Below are 15,197 nucleotides of genomic sequence, written 5' to 3'. Positions count from 1 at the left end.
GGCGCCCAGCGACGCGCTTAAGAGCCGTGCCCCCTCCCCGCGGGGGGCGTGCTGGGAGGCCTCTCCGGGGCGCCCCTCCCGACTCCGCCCGGCGGGGCTCTGCTGCGGTCCCGGCGCCCTTCCCGGGGGAGGCGCCCCTTCGCGCTTCCCGGTGTCGTCCCCGGGGCTGCCTGCCCAGTGCCGGCCGAGCCAGGGAGGCTCTCTCTGGGCCAGCTGGCCCCGCCAAGCGCCCCCACCCCTGCCCCGGGGGGCTTTGAGTGAGGACGCGGCGGGCCTGCCGGTGCCCTGGGAGAACGGGCTGGCCGGCCTCGAAGCTCTGGAAGCGGAGCCCTTCAGGGAGCCTGAAAAGGGTCGCTTTGGCCGCGTGGCTCTTTTTCATACCAGCCCAGCGGCGCATCAAGCTCAACTTTGTTCCCAGTGAGGAACAAAAGTCCCATTCAGGAATTACCCATTTCTAGTAGGAACGTCGTTCCCATTTTGTGAGTTCATAGGTGCAACATTAACAAAGCCCCGTCCTGGAAGTGATCTTTGCCCAGCCTGATCAAAGCAAGAGGGGCAGGGTAAATAACGGCGCAAACAAGGCCTGAATATCCCCGTCTTCTGGTGTGCACATCACAAACCTGAGTGAGTTGGGTTGAGTCGCCTGCGACCGGAACAAAAGATGGAAACTTCTTAAAAAGTGGTTTTATGTAATCAGGATCTTAAAACTTAATTTGGCTTGCAAATCAGGAGCTTCCGTCTCTTGTTTGGCCATTCCTCCCCTGATCATTTCTCTGCTGAACCCGAAACAGGTGGGCACCCCTGTGTGTTGCTTCCTAAGTCATGGCCGAGTTTAGGATCACCCTGGAGAATGTCAACTGGGTGAGTGTGGCTGGCAGCTCTGACAAAGACCTGGGTTTCTCCATGAACAGGGCAGAGGCGGCCCAGTGGACAGGAGCCTCAGACCACAGAAGCGCTTGGCACTTCTGCTGGCCTGAAGGATGGGGGGGGGTCCCTCTGGAGGGGGCAGGAGTGCTAGCCCTCCCCACCCGAATTCTACTGGGAAGGAGATTGTGTCTCCACTGCAAAGTGTGCAGGTGGGACTTGGGCCTTTATCATTTGGGCAGACCACCTGGCCCAGCTTTCACGGCCTCCAATCTGCCCCTGGGGAGAGAGGGTTGATGGCTTCCTAGAAGCCCCTTGCCGCTGCCAAATGCTCAGCACCTGCATGGGTGTCCCTGTGCATCTGGGGAAGGTTGCGTGCAAGTGCTAAGGCAGCCAGATGCCAGCCACAGGCTGAGCGGGGCCAGGAAAGAGCTGCAGATTCTCCTCCACAGCTCCTCGGCCTTCCTGTTTTTGAGCCCCCCCCCCTCCCCTTGTCTTCTGAGCTGGAATCGGCCTCTGGGGGCCTCTTACAAAAAACCCCAAGGGAGCATGTTCAGAAGGAAGTGACTGCTTACCCCTCCTTTTCTTTCTTTTTTTCTTGTTTTACTGATTTTCAAAAACTCCCACGCAGAGAGAAGGGGCAGGAGCTGGACCCCTCCATGAATGCGATGGGAGGGGCATGGCTGGAGAGGACCCCTTAAAGTGGAGAGAAGTCAAGGGAACACATAGATCGGACCCCTCTGCAACAGAACGATGGGCTTTGGGACTGGCGGAAGCAGCCATCTGCAGGGCCTGTGAGGTTTCCGCTGGGGCCGCTCCCCAGAACCCACCAGTCCCCCAGGAGAGAAAAGAGAAGAGCCGACTTCCCCTTTTTCCTCTTCCTCTGTCCCCTCACCCAGGGCTGATGGGGGCCCCCACCCTGCAGCAACTAAACTGGCCTGGCACACCCCAAAGCAGCAGCTCCGCAGGGTTGGGAACCTTGATGAGTGTTCGGGGAAGAGCCGGCTGGCCTGTTTTTCAAGGCCAGTTCACCTTCTGGCCAAGCAATTCTCATGGTCACCCCGTCAAAAGAGATTGCTTCTCTTTGCAAAATTTGGATAAAGTTGTTAATTGAAACTACTTTGAAAATTGATCTGAGTTTGGATTAATCTGGGATTTTATAGAGGATCTCAACCAGTTTGGGATTAATGTGGATTAATGTATCTGCATTGCTCTGTGTCCCCCCCGCCCGCCCCCCCAAAAAAAGAACCATGGAAGGAGGAAAAGGGTGAACTGACCACGCTCTTCCCCCGCTTGCTTTCTCCCCTACTGGCGTTCCCAGTTCATGTTCCTCTCTCCCACTGCTTCCACCTGGGCTCTGTGCAGGGCTGACTTTGGAGAAGAACTGTAGGGAGGGTTCAGTTCCACGATTGCAATTGCCTTCCGGGCCTGCAACTCCATTTTTAAATTCAAACTTAATTAAACAATTGAAACTGCACAACTTTAAGGAAAGACTGCAATGAACACACTCCCCTCCTTCAATTTCAACCTCTGCTTCCTCTTCACCTTTTGAAACAGAGCTTTGAACACTATTAAAAGCCCTTTCAAAGACCTGGCAAGGGCTATGTTCGAAAAATGAAATTGGGCTTGTGAAATTGACCAGAGGTTAAACAAAATTGAGCTGATTTCTGAAAATGACCCCCCCCCCCAAAAAGAGGGGAGAAAATCCAAAATATTAAAGTACAAGGTGATCAGTTGAGGGAATTTTTCCCCCTTCAGGGAAAAAAAAACACCCTTGAATCCACTACTTCTCTGCAAAATAGGAAGAATCTTGGATGGTTTACCTGCCAGCCAGCGGTGGGTCCTTCCCCTGAGGAAAGCCGCCGCCTGCTTCCTCCTGCAGCCAGCGGGGTTGATGCCCGTTGCCCTCTTGTGGGTTGTTTAGCACAGGCTCCCTGACCGTCCCCTCTTGCTCCATTGCTAACTTGGCATGAAGACCATGGCAGCAGCTGAGGCTGGACTGAGGCCGCTGGCTCAGAAGCTGCTTTTATGTCTCCGGAGGGGGAAGAGGGAAAGGGGCCTCTAGAAGCAATCCAGGGCCGCCCAGAGGTCAATCCGCTGGTGTTCCTTGATCCTCCCTGTTTGTCCAGTGTCCTGATTGTCCCCACCGTTGGAGGAGGCAGGGATGGGGGGGGGGAAATCTGGGCATGTGTGTGTGTGTGTGTGTGTGAATAGCCTTTCTCTGCAAGGGACAGCACACAGAAGCCCCTGCCCATCAACCTGCTTTGCCTCTTGTTCTCTTCCCAGACCTTCGACTACAACTTCACTGACAGTGAAGGGAACAACTCCTACGATGACAATTACTTGTGTCCTCAGGCGGAAGACGGCCCCAGGCAGCCCTCCCAGGGTGTCCTGGTGCCTTTCATCCACCTGCTCATCTTCCTGCTTGGTGCCCTGGGCAACCTTCTGGTGGTGGTCATCCTGTGGCGCTACAGGCATTCCCGCACCTCCACGGAGCTCTTCCTCCTCCACTTTGCCCTGGCCAACCTGCTGCTGCTGCTCACCTTCCCCTTCGGCGTGGTGCAGAGCTTGGCCGGCTGGGTCTTTGGCCTCTTCCTCTGCAAGCTGCTGAGTGTCGCCAACCGGATGAGCTTCTACAGCAGCAGTCTGCTGCTCGGCTGCATCAGCGTGGACCGCTACCTGGCTGTGGTCTGCGCTCTGCAGACCTTCCAGAAGCGGCGTGGCCTCTCCATCCACCTGACCTGCCTGGGCACCTGGCTGGCCTCCTTCCTGCTGGCCATACCCGACTTGCTGTTCACAGAGGTCTGGGTCCAAGGCCACAACCTGAGCCTCTGCCACTTCAGGGAGTATGGCACGCATGGCATCAACTCCTGGCTGGCTGAGCGCTTCCTCTACCACCTGGTGGGCTTCTTCCTGCCCTTGGGAGTCATGTGCTATTGCTACGCGGCCATCGTGCGGCTCCTCTGCCAGTCCCAGCGGCTGCAGCGGCAAAAGGCCGTGAAGGTGGCCATTGCGGTCACGAGTGTCTTCCTGCTCTGCTGGACCCCTTACAACGTGGTCATTTTCTGGGACACCCTTACGAAGCTGGAGGTTACAAGGAAGTCCTGCGCGGTTGACCAGGCACTAAGCAGGGCCATTGTGGTAAGCGAGGTGCTTGCCTACAGCCACTGCTGCCTGAATCCCATCCTCTGCACCTTTGTGGGCATCCGGTTCCGCCACGACGTTTGTCGACTCCTGCACGATGTGGGCTGCCTGAGTCAGGGGACCCTGCAGGAGGTTCTGGGCACCTGCAGAATGGAGAGCAGCATGGAGACCAACATCTCCAGTGTTCGGTGTGGGGCCTCCTCCTACTCTGGAAGTGCCACACCTTCCGCTCTGCCAGATCGGTTCACTTCTCACAAGGATCCAAATGGCCAAGAGGGTCAGGAGGAAGTCCCGGACCTGACTTGGGCCCAAAACAGAGGCTAAGCCCCACGTACGTTCTCTGATCCCTTCCCTGCTGTTTCCCAGGAAGCTACGAATGGCTCGGCTGCTGCCCCCAGCCTGCAATTGCCCGGGTTCAGAGTGCGGTGCTCACACACAGATCAGGTTTACTTGAGAGCAGGGCTGTGTCCTCATTGCCTCCCTACAGAGCAAGGGTCTTCAAACGTGGCAGCTTGAAGACTTGAGGACTTCAACTCCCAGAATTCCTGAGCTAACATGACTGGAGGAGGAATTCTGGGAGTTGAAGTCCACAAGTCTTCAAGCTGCCACGTTTGAAGAGCCCCACTACAGAGCATGTTGCATATTTGGATTCCAGGCTCCCCCAACCCCCCAAACGCAACTGGAAACGGAGAGGGGAGATCCAGCTCCAGGGCCTGGTTTGGGCTTTCCAATCTTCAGCTAAGGCCTCCTTAAGTAGCCAGAAGGAGAGTCCAGAGGAATAGGGCAGCCTCTTTGGCCTCTCGGTGTCCAAGGGCAGGACTCGCCCCAGGAGACCCTTGCCATGGTCAGTGCTGGCGTCCCAATCAGCCCAGGCGCCTTGGAATTGAGTGGGGAACCCCCCACAGCCCAGGCCCTTCTGCTGTCGTCTGCCCCAGGCAGGCAGGTTCTGTTCTGAGCAGGCTTTCCACTTAGCAGCGTGTCCATCTCCGGTGTGTGCAGGCGAGGAGCTCCTCCGTTCTCTCCCCAAAGGAAACCAAGCCTCCCATGTCTCATCAAGAGACACGCTATGGCCTCTGCCTCGTTGCCAGTGGGAGCCAAGCCTGCAACTGACCCCCCCCGCGGCCTTTGCAACTGTGGCCTCCTCGAGTGCTCCCCCCAGAGCGGCACCATCACAGGTTCGGCGGTTTTCACCGACCTCTAAAACCCCCAGGCTTGTTTACCAAAATTCCCAGTAATTTTGCATTTTTACTGTAAATATTTCCTGTGGAGAATGCGTGAAGTAGATTGTAAAACTTCCTTGTGCTTTCCCTTGCTTGAAATAAAGACGTTGTGAGCCTCCCTTCTCTTCCTTCTGGCAAGCGGAAGCCCCAGCGGAGGACGCGGCTGATTTTGCTCAGCCTGCAGCAGGTACAGCACTCCCCGCCACCTCCAATGTGGGGGGGGGGCTATGAGGGGTTAGGGCTTGGGGGCATCCGGTGTGTCCACAGGCTTTTCAGGGCAGCACCAAGGGCCCCTCATTTCAACCCCGCCTTACAAATACTCTCCTCCATAGTGAACTTTTTAAAACCGAAAACATTAACATAGGAAACCACCCTCCACCGACACAGCAGCCAAGGAAGCGTTTCAATGTACAGAACTACTTCAAAAAGCCGGGAAGGGGAGGATGGGGGGCCCCCCTCCAATCTCGGAGATGGTGAGGCTTCCGCCCAGTTGGCCAGCGCCAATCCCTGCATTGGTAGAGATAAGGACACCACAGAAAGCTCCTGGCAGAAGTTTAATTTTTTTTAATAAAAAGGCACCTATAAAACAGGTCAATCAATACATTACAGGCAGCACAGATACCCCAAAACAAGCCTAGAAATCATTTCAAAATAAAAACTGGTAAGATGTCTTCACATATTGTATTTATATATTTATATTTATATATTTTTATTTATAGACTGGTACAAAATGCATGGCTGGCAGGAGATGGCACGGAGCGTCCAGTGCTGCCCTCCATCAGCCGCAGGGGCTCTGGGTCACCTCCTCCCTTGGCCTCATCCTGACTGATGGCAGAGGAAGCGGGGGTGGGGGGTGGGGGTGGGATGCTCAGCAGGGGCGACTCAAGCTGGGGAGGGGGCCGGAGGGAGGGAGTCGGGAGACACGAGACAGGACCACGTTCACAGCACAAGGCAGAGCTGGAAAGGGGGGGCAGGGAGCCCAGGAATGCGCCGAGCAGGGAGGAACAGGACGGTGGGTCACTGGAAGCACCTTCTGCGGCCTTGGGGCTGGGGTGGGGGGTGGAGAAACTCCTGGCCAGGCCTTTGCTTGGATAAGAGACCCTGGGAAGCCAGCCCTTCCCCTGGCTTCTCTCTCCCCAGCACACACTTTCTGTAGCCCCCTCAGCCCTCCCCTTCTGAACTTCACTGCCAAAGCTGGGGGGAGGTCTCAGGCAGAAGCCGAGTTTCAAAGTGCAGAAGCGCCCCAGCTTGGCAGTGCCAGATGCATCTGCTGGAGGGTCCTGCGATCCAGGACACTCCTCCAACCCTGGCCAGGCAGAGCGGAAGAGGAAGGGCCTCCTTCACCTAGACAGAGTTAGGGGGCAGGGTGTGAACTGCCCCCCCCAACTCACACGAGGGGCAGGGGAGCCCTTCCCCAAGGGGGGCCACAGGGCCTGCCCTCTCATGCCCGTCCTTCGGTCTCTGGCATTGCTAGAGGGCAACGGCTTGCTTTTTGCTTCTCTCTGTCCATCATGGGAGCTGCTGCCAAAAGGAAGCGACCTTTCTTTTGATGGGGGACTATTTGGACCTTTGATCCCCAAACCTCCCCCTCCCCTCGGATATTATCCCATGACAAGCCCAGAAGCGGAATTGGGCCGAGGAGCTGTCCAGCAAGGGGCTGGGCAGAAAGCGCAAGGTGGCATGGAAGCCAAGGGAAGGGCTGGGCTGGACTCACCCGGACTGCCCCCCCCCGCCCCCCCCGTGGGAAAGCGAGCGAGCGCAGGAGGCCGCTGAAAGGGCAGTGCCCAACAGTCCGGGAAGGCCCCCTCGCGTTCCCTGCGCTGGCCATGATCCCTTCACGGCACGGGGGAAAGTGCCAACCCACTCCCGTGGCGTTTCTTCCGGGCCAACGTCCTGCAAGGAGAGCTAAGTGGGGCTGGGGGTGCAAATGCCCCCTCAGGCCCTGTCCCAGCACCAGCCTGGAGTGTCCAGCCCTGGAACAGCTGGTGCACGGACTCCGCTCTGTTGCAGGCAGCTGCTGGGTGGGACTTCTGTCTGGTACCAGGGCAACCACCTTTCCCTCCGTTTACTCCGACCCAGAGAAGGCTGGGCCAGCGGTTGCTCCCCCAGACCTGTGGAGGCCTCCCGATTTCTCTTCCAGAAGCAAAGCAGAGAAGATTCCTTAGAAGGGCAGGTTGGCCATGCCGCCGCCGCCGCCGCCTCCGGGGCCATAGCTCACCTGGCCGTCCAGGGACACGCTGCGCTGGCGCATGGAGACCATGAGGTTCTGCTGGGAAGGGGGGCCCATAAGCGAGCCCTGGGGGGAGAGCAGGTGCCCCGCTGGCTGCCCGTACATCTCTCCGGAGACAGAAATGCTGCGCTGCTTGGCCTGCATGAGCAGGAAGTTCTGCTGGGCCAGGAGGCTCTGCTGGGGCAGCACCAGCCCCTGGGGCAAGCTGTTGCCCACCAGGCCCTGCTGGGGGGGCAGGCCTGTCCTGCCCAGCATGGGCATCTGTCCGGGGTGGCACAGAGCCATTCCGCGTGGCATCACTTGTGGGCCGGGCCGGGCCGGGCCGTGTTCCGCCATCATGTTCTGCAAGTTCGCCAGGTGCAGGTTGGAGGGGGGGAGGGTCTTGACCCCCTGGCCCTCCCCCTTGGGGAAGTACTGCAGCGTGCTGCTGGGCTTCTCCGAAGGGATGATGCGGGAGAGGTCGAACTCGGGGATGCCCGTCGGGGTGGGCCGGATCACGTCGCTCAGCTCTGGATCGCTCAGCACGGAGGCCACCCCGGGAAGCACGGAGGGGTACGGCTCCGGCAGCCGACCGGCCAGGCGCTGCTGAGAGGGCGCCTGCTGGGGGGGCAACTCCTCTGGAGGGACTCCCAAGCCAGCGGGGTAGTGCTGTGGCTGAGGGGGAGGCGGCGGCTGCAACCCAGGCCCGGCTGCCCCTCCTGGGGCCATTGGAATGCCGCCTCCGTTGGCGGGGGGCTGCTGCAGGCGTGTTGCAAAGACCAGCTGGCCAGAAGGGCCGCAGGACTGGCCCAGGGAGTCTGGGGGCCCGGGGGGCATCATCGGGTTCTGCACAGGAGCGCTGCTGTGCATGGGGAGGCCGGTCCCCAGGGGGCTGGGCGAAGACATTGGGGGGGCTGCCACTTCCTGGGAGAGCAGCTGCTGTCCAGCGAGGTTCAGGCCCATCGGGCTCGGCACGGGGGCCGGCCCCACAGAGTTCACATGCATTGTATTGGTCTGGTTTCCGCCCATGCCTGCAAGGGGAAAAGGTGCTAAGTCCTGGGGCGGAAGGCATCGCAAGCAAGCCCCGACTCGACGGCATTGTTATGGCCCCTGGAAGCCTCCCCACCCCCACCCCCTTTGTGCCCAAGAGGTAAGGCTGGCTCAGTTGGCATTCCCTCCCTGCCTTCCTTCCCCAAGGTTCCCTCCCTCCAGGCTCACACGCCTACGGCTGTGGTCCGGCTCCTCTGGCCCTCTTCCCTAGAGCAGGCTCCATCCCAAGAAGGAAGGGAAACCACCCGGGAACGGGGCAGAAAGGGGACATCACTCTCCTGGCTTCGGGGGGTGGGGGGGTGCAGGAGTGAGGGTGCCCACAGCCGGCCCTCTGAGTGCCCCCCCTCTTACCAGCCATAGCCCCAGGCGGCAGCAGCGGCCGGTCCGGGAGCAGTTCATCATCTGAGGTGGCGATGGTCTTGATGGCGTTGTGGTAGAGTGGCGTGGAGCTGGGCATGGCGTATTTAGACATCTGGGACATCATGAGGGACAAAGGGTTCTGGGATGGGGGTGGATCTGGAGAGGAAGGAAAAGGCAGGTTGGGGTTCAGGGGCCCAGAGGTATTGCCAGGCGGGGCAGAGGAGCTGCTCCGAGACCCAGAGGGCACGGCACCTGCAAGAGAGACACACAGGCACCTTCAGGCCAAGCCAAATGAACGCCGGGCCACCCTTGGAGCTGAGCCGGGCGAAGAGCTGACATCGTGTAAATCATGCCGGCCAAAGGCCTCCGGGAAGCGCAGCGGCCTGGACAGGAGGGCAGCTGCTCTCTTTCCCTCCAGCTGCCCCAGTGTGTGTGTTTGCGGGTGTGTGCGTGTGTCTAAATGGCCTCCTATTGTGTGGTCGCTGGGAGGCTTTGGGGTGCTCACCGGTTCTCCCCCATCTAACTCCACCCCACCTCACCCCCAGGGCAGGTAATGAGCCCCACAGATATTCCAGTCGAGGCCAAAGCTGGCTGAGACCCCTGGATATCTCGGACCTGCAAGCTGAGGCATAATCTCCCAATTGGACCTGCTGGACTAGTTTAGGGGCAGGACAGGCTGCTTTTGGCATTTCAGAGCTAAAAGGAAAATATGGCTCTATCCCCTCCCCACTCCACCCCCCAAAAAGAGCATAGGCATGCGGGGGCTCTGCAGGACGACGGCACAGACTGGTTGCAGCCAACAGCAAAAAGCAGCCTGAAGCGAGAGGGTGACCCCCGTGAACCGGGAACAGAGCCTTCCAATCGCATTATTGGGTGCCTTTCATTCAACTGCGAGCGAGAGGAAACGCTGGGGCGGCTTTGTCCCTGTCCCCATTTTGCTAGGGGGCCTCTCAGGAGCCACGTGGAAGGAAGGGTGACCCTGGACTGAAAGGCCGCTGCTCAGACGGACAGGCCTGCCTTCGATGGAAACGGGGCGCTGGATCTACAGGGCCTGGCCACTTCCTTCGTGCTTTCCTCAAGGTCAGTCCAAACCCAGAACGACTGAGCTGAACTGGGTTTCTCGGAGGCCAGGCGTGATCCTTGCAGTGAAGTGGGAGATGGATTGCAGGCGGCTCAGAAGCCGATCTGCCGCCAGGTACCTGGCAGTCCCACCTGCCAGGTGGCTCAACAAGAGGAACGGAACGGGGAGCCATGTTTAAAACACTGTCTGTCCAAAGTCCCCCTCCTCTTCCTGCAGAGAGAAAGCCAACTGAAGGGACTCCCTCAAACCCAGAACGTCTCCAGAAATTCTCCCTTCCCAGAACTGCTCAGCACCTCTGCCCTTACCTTGCTCAAGGTGGCCCAAGGGGGCAGAGTTGCCCATTCCGAGGGCTGGCTTGCCTGGGCTGGCGAGGCTGGCCTTGGGGGAGGGTGCCCATCCTGGGGAAGACACGGCCATGGAGGGCGATTTGAGATGGCCGGGCGAACTAGTTGGGGAGCGGACATTCAGCACAGAGCCCAGCACCTGGGGGGACTTGAGGGGGGCGCTGCTGGCAGCGGCAGCTGGCAGGCTAACCAGGGCAGAAGGCGTCTGTGGCGACTTGAGGTTGGCCGAAGGGGACGTGCCCAGTGGGGAATGTGCTTGGCTGAGGGTGGGAGACTTGAGGCGGCCCACGCTGGGCGAGTTCATCTGCCCCATGTTGAGGGCCAGGTCCGAGGGGCGGCGGCCCAGGCCCCGGATGGGGGCCGCATGCAAGTTTGTGGCTGAGGCGCTGGTGCTGGGTGGCAGGGGAACATGGCTGAGCCGTGGGGTGCCAGCCATGCCGCCCCCATCCGGACCAAACATATCAGGCGTGCCGCCCAGCTCTGGTGGCACAGGCGGGTAAGGGCCCTGCCCGGTCGGGAAGCTCTGCTGCTGTCCCTGGCCTGGGAAGGGCGAGCCCATCAGCATCTTTGGGGGAGCCCCCATCATGGCCCCAGTGCCGTTTGGGGCTCGCCCTCGGGCCATTTCCTCAGGCGGCATCAGCTCTGGGCCCCGGGCCTTCTGGGTCAGCAGCATTTGCTGCTGCTGCTGCTGCGGCGTCATCTGCACACTCAGGTTCATGTTCATGTTCACGTTCATGTTCAAGTTGGTGGGTGTGGCCAAGGCGCCCGGCTCCACCTCCTGCAGTGGAGGAGGGGGGCTCATCAAGGCCCGCCCCCCCCCAAACTCCAGGCCCAGCCCTTCTCCGGCAAAGAGGCCAGGCTCCACCTGCCGGTGGGTCGGCAGGACGCGCTCCATCTCCAGCCCCAGGGACCCTGGCCGCTTCTCCAGCAGGGGGTGACGCAGCAGGTCCTCGCGCGCCCGGGATGGCAGGAAGCGCTCGGCCTCGCCCTGCCCTGGGGGGTACGAGAGGCCCCCAGGCACAAAGTGCCCCGGACTCCTGAGGGGCAGGTCTTCGCCCCACGGTAGGCCGGGCTGCCCGGGGCGGGGCCCACCGCCAACCGGGCCAAGGGGCTCCAAGGGCAGGTTCGGCATCGTGGCAAAGCCCCTCTGGACGTGGCTGCCTGGGAAGCCGCGGGGGCCGGGGAAGGTGGGCCGCAGCTGCTCCTGAAGGTCCAGGGGCGTCCCCCGCAGCAGCCACTGTTCCCCAGGCCGGCTGTGGTAGGGCGGCGGGGGCCCCCGGAGCATGACGCCTCCCAGGGGCTGGGCCAGCATCACTTCCTGCAGTGGCCGCCCGCCATGCAAGCCGGCTTGCTCCTCCTTGCGGCGCTTCTCCTCGTAGTACTCCTCCTGCAGCTTGCGCCAGGCCACCTGCTCGGGGGTCAGGCTGTCCTGGCCGAGGCGCTGCAGCACCACGTTCATCGGCTGGCCCAGGTCCACCCCCGGGGGCAAGGGCCCCTCCTGCTCCAGGCCTGGGCCCCCCAGGCTCTGCGTCTGCGAAATCATGGACTGCAGCGGCTCCTCGTACTTCTTCACGCCTGTCCCGGAGAGGGCAGCCTGGGGAGGCGCTGGGGCCGTCACCTGGGGGGGCAGGATCGCCCCTTCCCCAGGGCCTGGCCCACCCTTGAGGAAGGGCTCGGCCTCACTGCCCCGCAGAAGCAGGCGCTCGATGTCCCGCAGGGTTTGCAGAGACCGCTCCCGGTGCTCCAGCTGCTCCTTGGAGAGGCCTTCGGTGTTGAGGGGGTTGCGAGGCCCATTACCTGCTGTGGGGGGGGCCGTGCTACCCCCCTCCCCCAACAAACTCTCCGCAGTGCTGGCTTGCAGGGAGCTGAGCGTGGTGGGGGTGCTGGGGTGGGTGTTGCTGGGGGCCACGGGCTGCTGCTGTTGCTGCCGTTTCCCACCGAGTTGGGGGTCAGGTCCTGGCGAGCCTCCTCGGGGGCCCCCTCCGGCGGGAGAGCATTGCTGGAAGAGAGCGGTCCTTGGCCGAGCCCCAGGGGGGTCCCTCCTGGCTGCTGTCCCTGGCTGCTTGGGGGCAGGGCCGGTGGTCCCTGAGGGGTGTTGGCAGGAGACAAGTGGAGCGGCAGGGGCTCCAGAGCACCCGGCACCTTCGGCTGCAAAAGGAGAAAGAAGTGGATTCTGGGGAGGGGGAGCCTGTGGCTGCCAACCCCCCTGCTCCGGCCAGGGGCCCCCCACTCGGGACAGCCGGTCTGGCCTCCCCAGCAGCCCAACCGGCTGCCCCTCCCCAGCTCCGGCCTTACCTGGTCCAACTTCGCCCGGGGCACATGTTGCTGGTGGTAGCCAAGAATGGAGTCTGCCTGGCCCTGAAGGACGGCCTCTGCAGCCCTGCAGACACCCAGAGAGCCGTCAGGGCAGCCCCGCTGTGCCTGGGGCCCAGCGGGGGGGAAGCCCAGCCTCTCTGCGGGAAAACCTCCCCCTGGCTTGGGGCCGGCCCAAGCGCTGCTCAGGGGCAGGGGGGCCACGGCTTACGTGTTGGCCAGGTGTGTGGTGAAGACGTAGACCAGCTGCAGGCCCTGCTTCCCTCCGGCCTCTGGCCGCAGTCCGGGGGCCGCGCTGTGAGGGGCGCCAGGCGTGGTGCTCTCGCTCAGGGCCGGCAAAGGGTTGGATCCTGGGCCCAGCTGTGCCCCTGCGCTCATGGCCGGCTCAGCTACGTGGCAATCTGCCAGGGACAACCGGGGCGGTTCAGCAGCTGCGACGGCCCCAGGCTGGCTGGGGAGGAGCTGAGACAGCTCGGTTTGATACAGGCAGGGGCCGCCCACGAGAAGAAGTCACTCCCGGAGGGGCCCAGCCCCCCATGGAGCTCGCTGCCTGAAGGAACTCCCCTCGTCCCCCACAAATGCACAGGCCCCTAACCGGTCACCTCTCCCCCGCCTCTCCGGAAAGGCCTGCTAGCCCCTGACCCCGGTGGCCCTGCCCTTGCCCCCAGCAAGGCTAGACCCTTCCTCGTCCTGCTGACAAGCCAGCGCCGAGGAGGGCAGAGAGAAGCAGGAGGAGGTGCTGCTTCCGGGGCCTTGCTTTGCCAGGGCACGGCTAGGTCTCCCTGGGAGGTCTGGCCCCTGGCTTCTTGGGGGCACAGCTGGGCCACAGGGAGGGGCCGCTCTCATGCCTGGGCCCGTGGGCACTCACTGTGGCTGCTGCTGCCCAGGGACTTGTCGTCATCCTCGCTCTCCGGCCCAGAGCACCACTCGTCCCCACTGTAGGGCTGCTTCCTCTCCAGCACGCAGCGCCTCTTGCTCCGAGGGACCGTCTCGCCTGTCAAGCAAAAGGCTGCGCTGAGCCCGCCTGAAGGGGGGCGCAGCTGGGGGGGCCCAGATGAGATGCCAGCCCCCCTGTGCCTCCTGCTAGCCCTGCACCCTCACCTTTCAACTCCTTGTCCAGTGGGGTGGTACTTGCTTCCCGCCGCTCTCCCGAATCCACAGAGACACTGCGCTCCCGCCTGACTTTGCCCTTCAAGGCCCCAAAGACAGAAACAGGAGCCTGGCTGGCTTTCAGGGCCAGAGGGCCTGCGGTGGGCTGGCCAACTTTGCTGCCCTGGCTCCCTGCCCCACCCACACCTTTAGCCCCCAGGTGGCCGATGGGAGCGGGGCTGGGAGTGGGCCCTGCCGTTACCTGTCTTTCCATGGTTGGCCAGTTGACTGTCAGGGTGCATTTGACTGGCTGGGGTTTCTGGCAGCGACACTGGAGGAAGCGTCACGTCTCTGGCTCCACCGCCACTGGCACTTCCGGTCGGGCCAAATGCCCCCTGGGTGGGGAGAGGGAAAGAAGAGGGGCACAGACAAGGACAGCCCATCAGAGGGGCAAAGGCCACGGCTGATGCCAACCCCCCTGCTCAGGACACCCACGTGCCAGGGTGTCCTGGAGACCTCCGCCAAACCTGGCAGACCTCATTCCGCACAAGCCCTGAACCGCGGGGCCCAAGAATCTCCCCTGTCGCCCCTGGGAGTTTGCCATCTGGCCAAGTTTTGCCATATCCAGATGTTCTCATCCAAAGATCACCGTGTTGTAGAACTGGCCGAGGCAAGGCAGACTCCTCCAATGATGGGGGAATATGTGGGTTGGGCGGGTGGGAGGCAGGATTAAAGATGTTCAGACATACTGAAGAAGCAGCATGGCTTCTGCAGAAGTAAGTCTTAATTTTTCAATCTTCAACAGATTTTTGGACAGAGGCAAGTCTGTTAAGGCTTTAAAACTTCGCGATGTGTTGGGGTAAGAGAAAACACAGAAGAGAAACAACCAGCAATTCTCCCAGCAGACAAATATGAAAAGTTCCACATAGAAGTGCTGGGACCAATATCTTCACAAGTGGAGTTTGGGCAAAGCACCAAGATGATCAAATTTGCTTACAATCCAAAATCATCTTGCATGATTAAGGAAACAAAGAACCCTTGAGGCCTTCAGAAGCCCCTCTCCAAACTGCTGGACGCTTAAAAAGCAAAAGGTGCGAAAAACCCCAAACCCCATAAATAGGCATTCCTGGTTGGGACTGAGGAGGAAAGGAATTTTCGATAGCCATTTAATGAAAACACACCCCTATTGTCTATTTGCTAAAAAGAAACATGCAAATTCCACCTTGGGAATCACTGGAAAGGAACTGGCATTAACCATACAAATTCATACAAATATATGATACGCCGGAGAAGCCCACACAGTTCTGTATGAACACCTATATTTTACTGTAACCATTGACCACGTGCAGAAAGGTGGCTAGTGGGCCAGAGTGCACCTTGTAGCATTTTGGGGAAAAGGCAAGCAATAGACGATGGGACAGGGACCAAGAGAATCCAAAGGGATAGCTGAATGGGGGGGTTTCACAACAGGGGAAGACCCCAGCCCACTCTCTGCCACACCGCGGGAGGACAAAGCCCGCCCC

General features: G+C 60.7%; 2 protein-coding genes across 3 annotated transcripts; one reads left to right on the top strand and one right to left on the bottom strand.

Annotated features, from left to right (window-relative positions):
* The first annotated feature begins 68 nt into the window (after positions 1–68).
* On the top strand, positions 69–6,480 carry CXCR5 (C-X-C motif chemokine receptor 5). Of its 2 annotated transcripts, none has more exons than XR_015744619.1 (2): positions 69–624; positions 3,151–3,196. XR_015744619.1 is itself a non-coding variant. In XM_087938724.1 (2 exons), exons 1-2 carry the CDS (start codon positions 823–825, stop codon positions 4,330–4,332), a joined length of 1,221 nt encoding a protein of 406 aa, XP_087794850.1. In that variant the 5' UTR covers positions 653–822; the 3' UTR covers positions 4,333–6,480. The 2 variants fall into 2 exon arrangements, 1 of the variants encoding a protein (XP_087794850.1); XM_087938724.1 differs by lacking the exon at positions 69–624 and adding an exon at positions 653–861 and having other exon boundaries at positions 3,151–6,480.
* Positions 5,777–14,093, bottom strand: BCL9L (BCL9 like). The gene is given in 9 exon segments (XM_087938725.1): positions 5,777–8,468; positions 8,839–9,003; positions 10,234–12,183; positions 12,186–12,420; positions 12,568–12,652; positions 12,797–12,986; positions 13,454–13,579; positions 13,687–13,774; positions 13,937–14,093. Coding segments are annotated over 9 exon segments (3,930 nt in total). The 5' UTR covers positions 13,949–14,093; the 3' UTR covers positions 5,777–7,389.
* Positions 14,094–15,197: the final 1,104 nt, after the last annotated feature.

This window comes from Pseudonaja textilis, chromosome 9 (genome assembly GCF_049901715.1).
Source record: "Pseudonaja textilis isolate UNSWEBS1 chromosome 9, rPseTex1.2, whole genome shotgun sequence".
NCBI classification, from domain to species: Eukaryota; Metazoa; Chordata; class Lepidosauria; order Squamata; family Elapidae; genus Pseudonaja; species Pseudonaja textilis.
This window is presented reverse-complemented; position numbering and strand designations above follow the sequence as displayed.

Coding starts and splice junctions, on each gene's coding strand:
- CXCR5 (XM_087938724.1), top strand. CDS start 823: ATGGCCGAGTTTAGGATCACCCTGGAGAATGTCAACTGG. Junction 862..3,150: donor CCCTGGAGAATGTCAACTGG/GTGAGTGTGGCT, acceptor TTCTCTTCCCAG/ACCTTCGACTACAACTTCAC.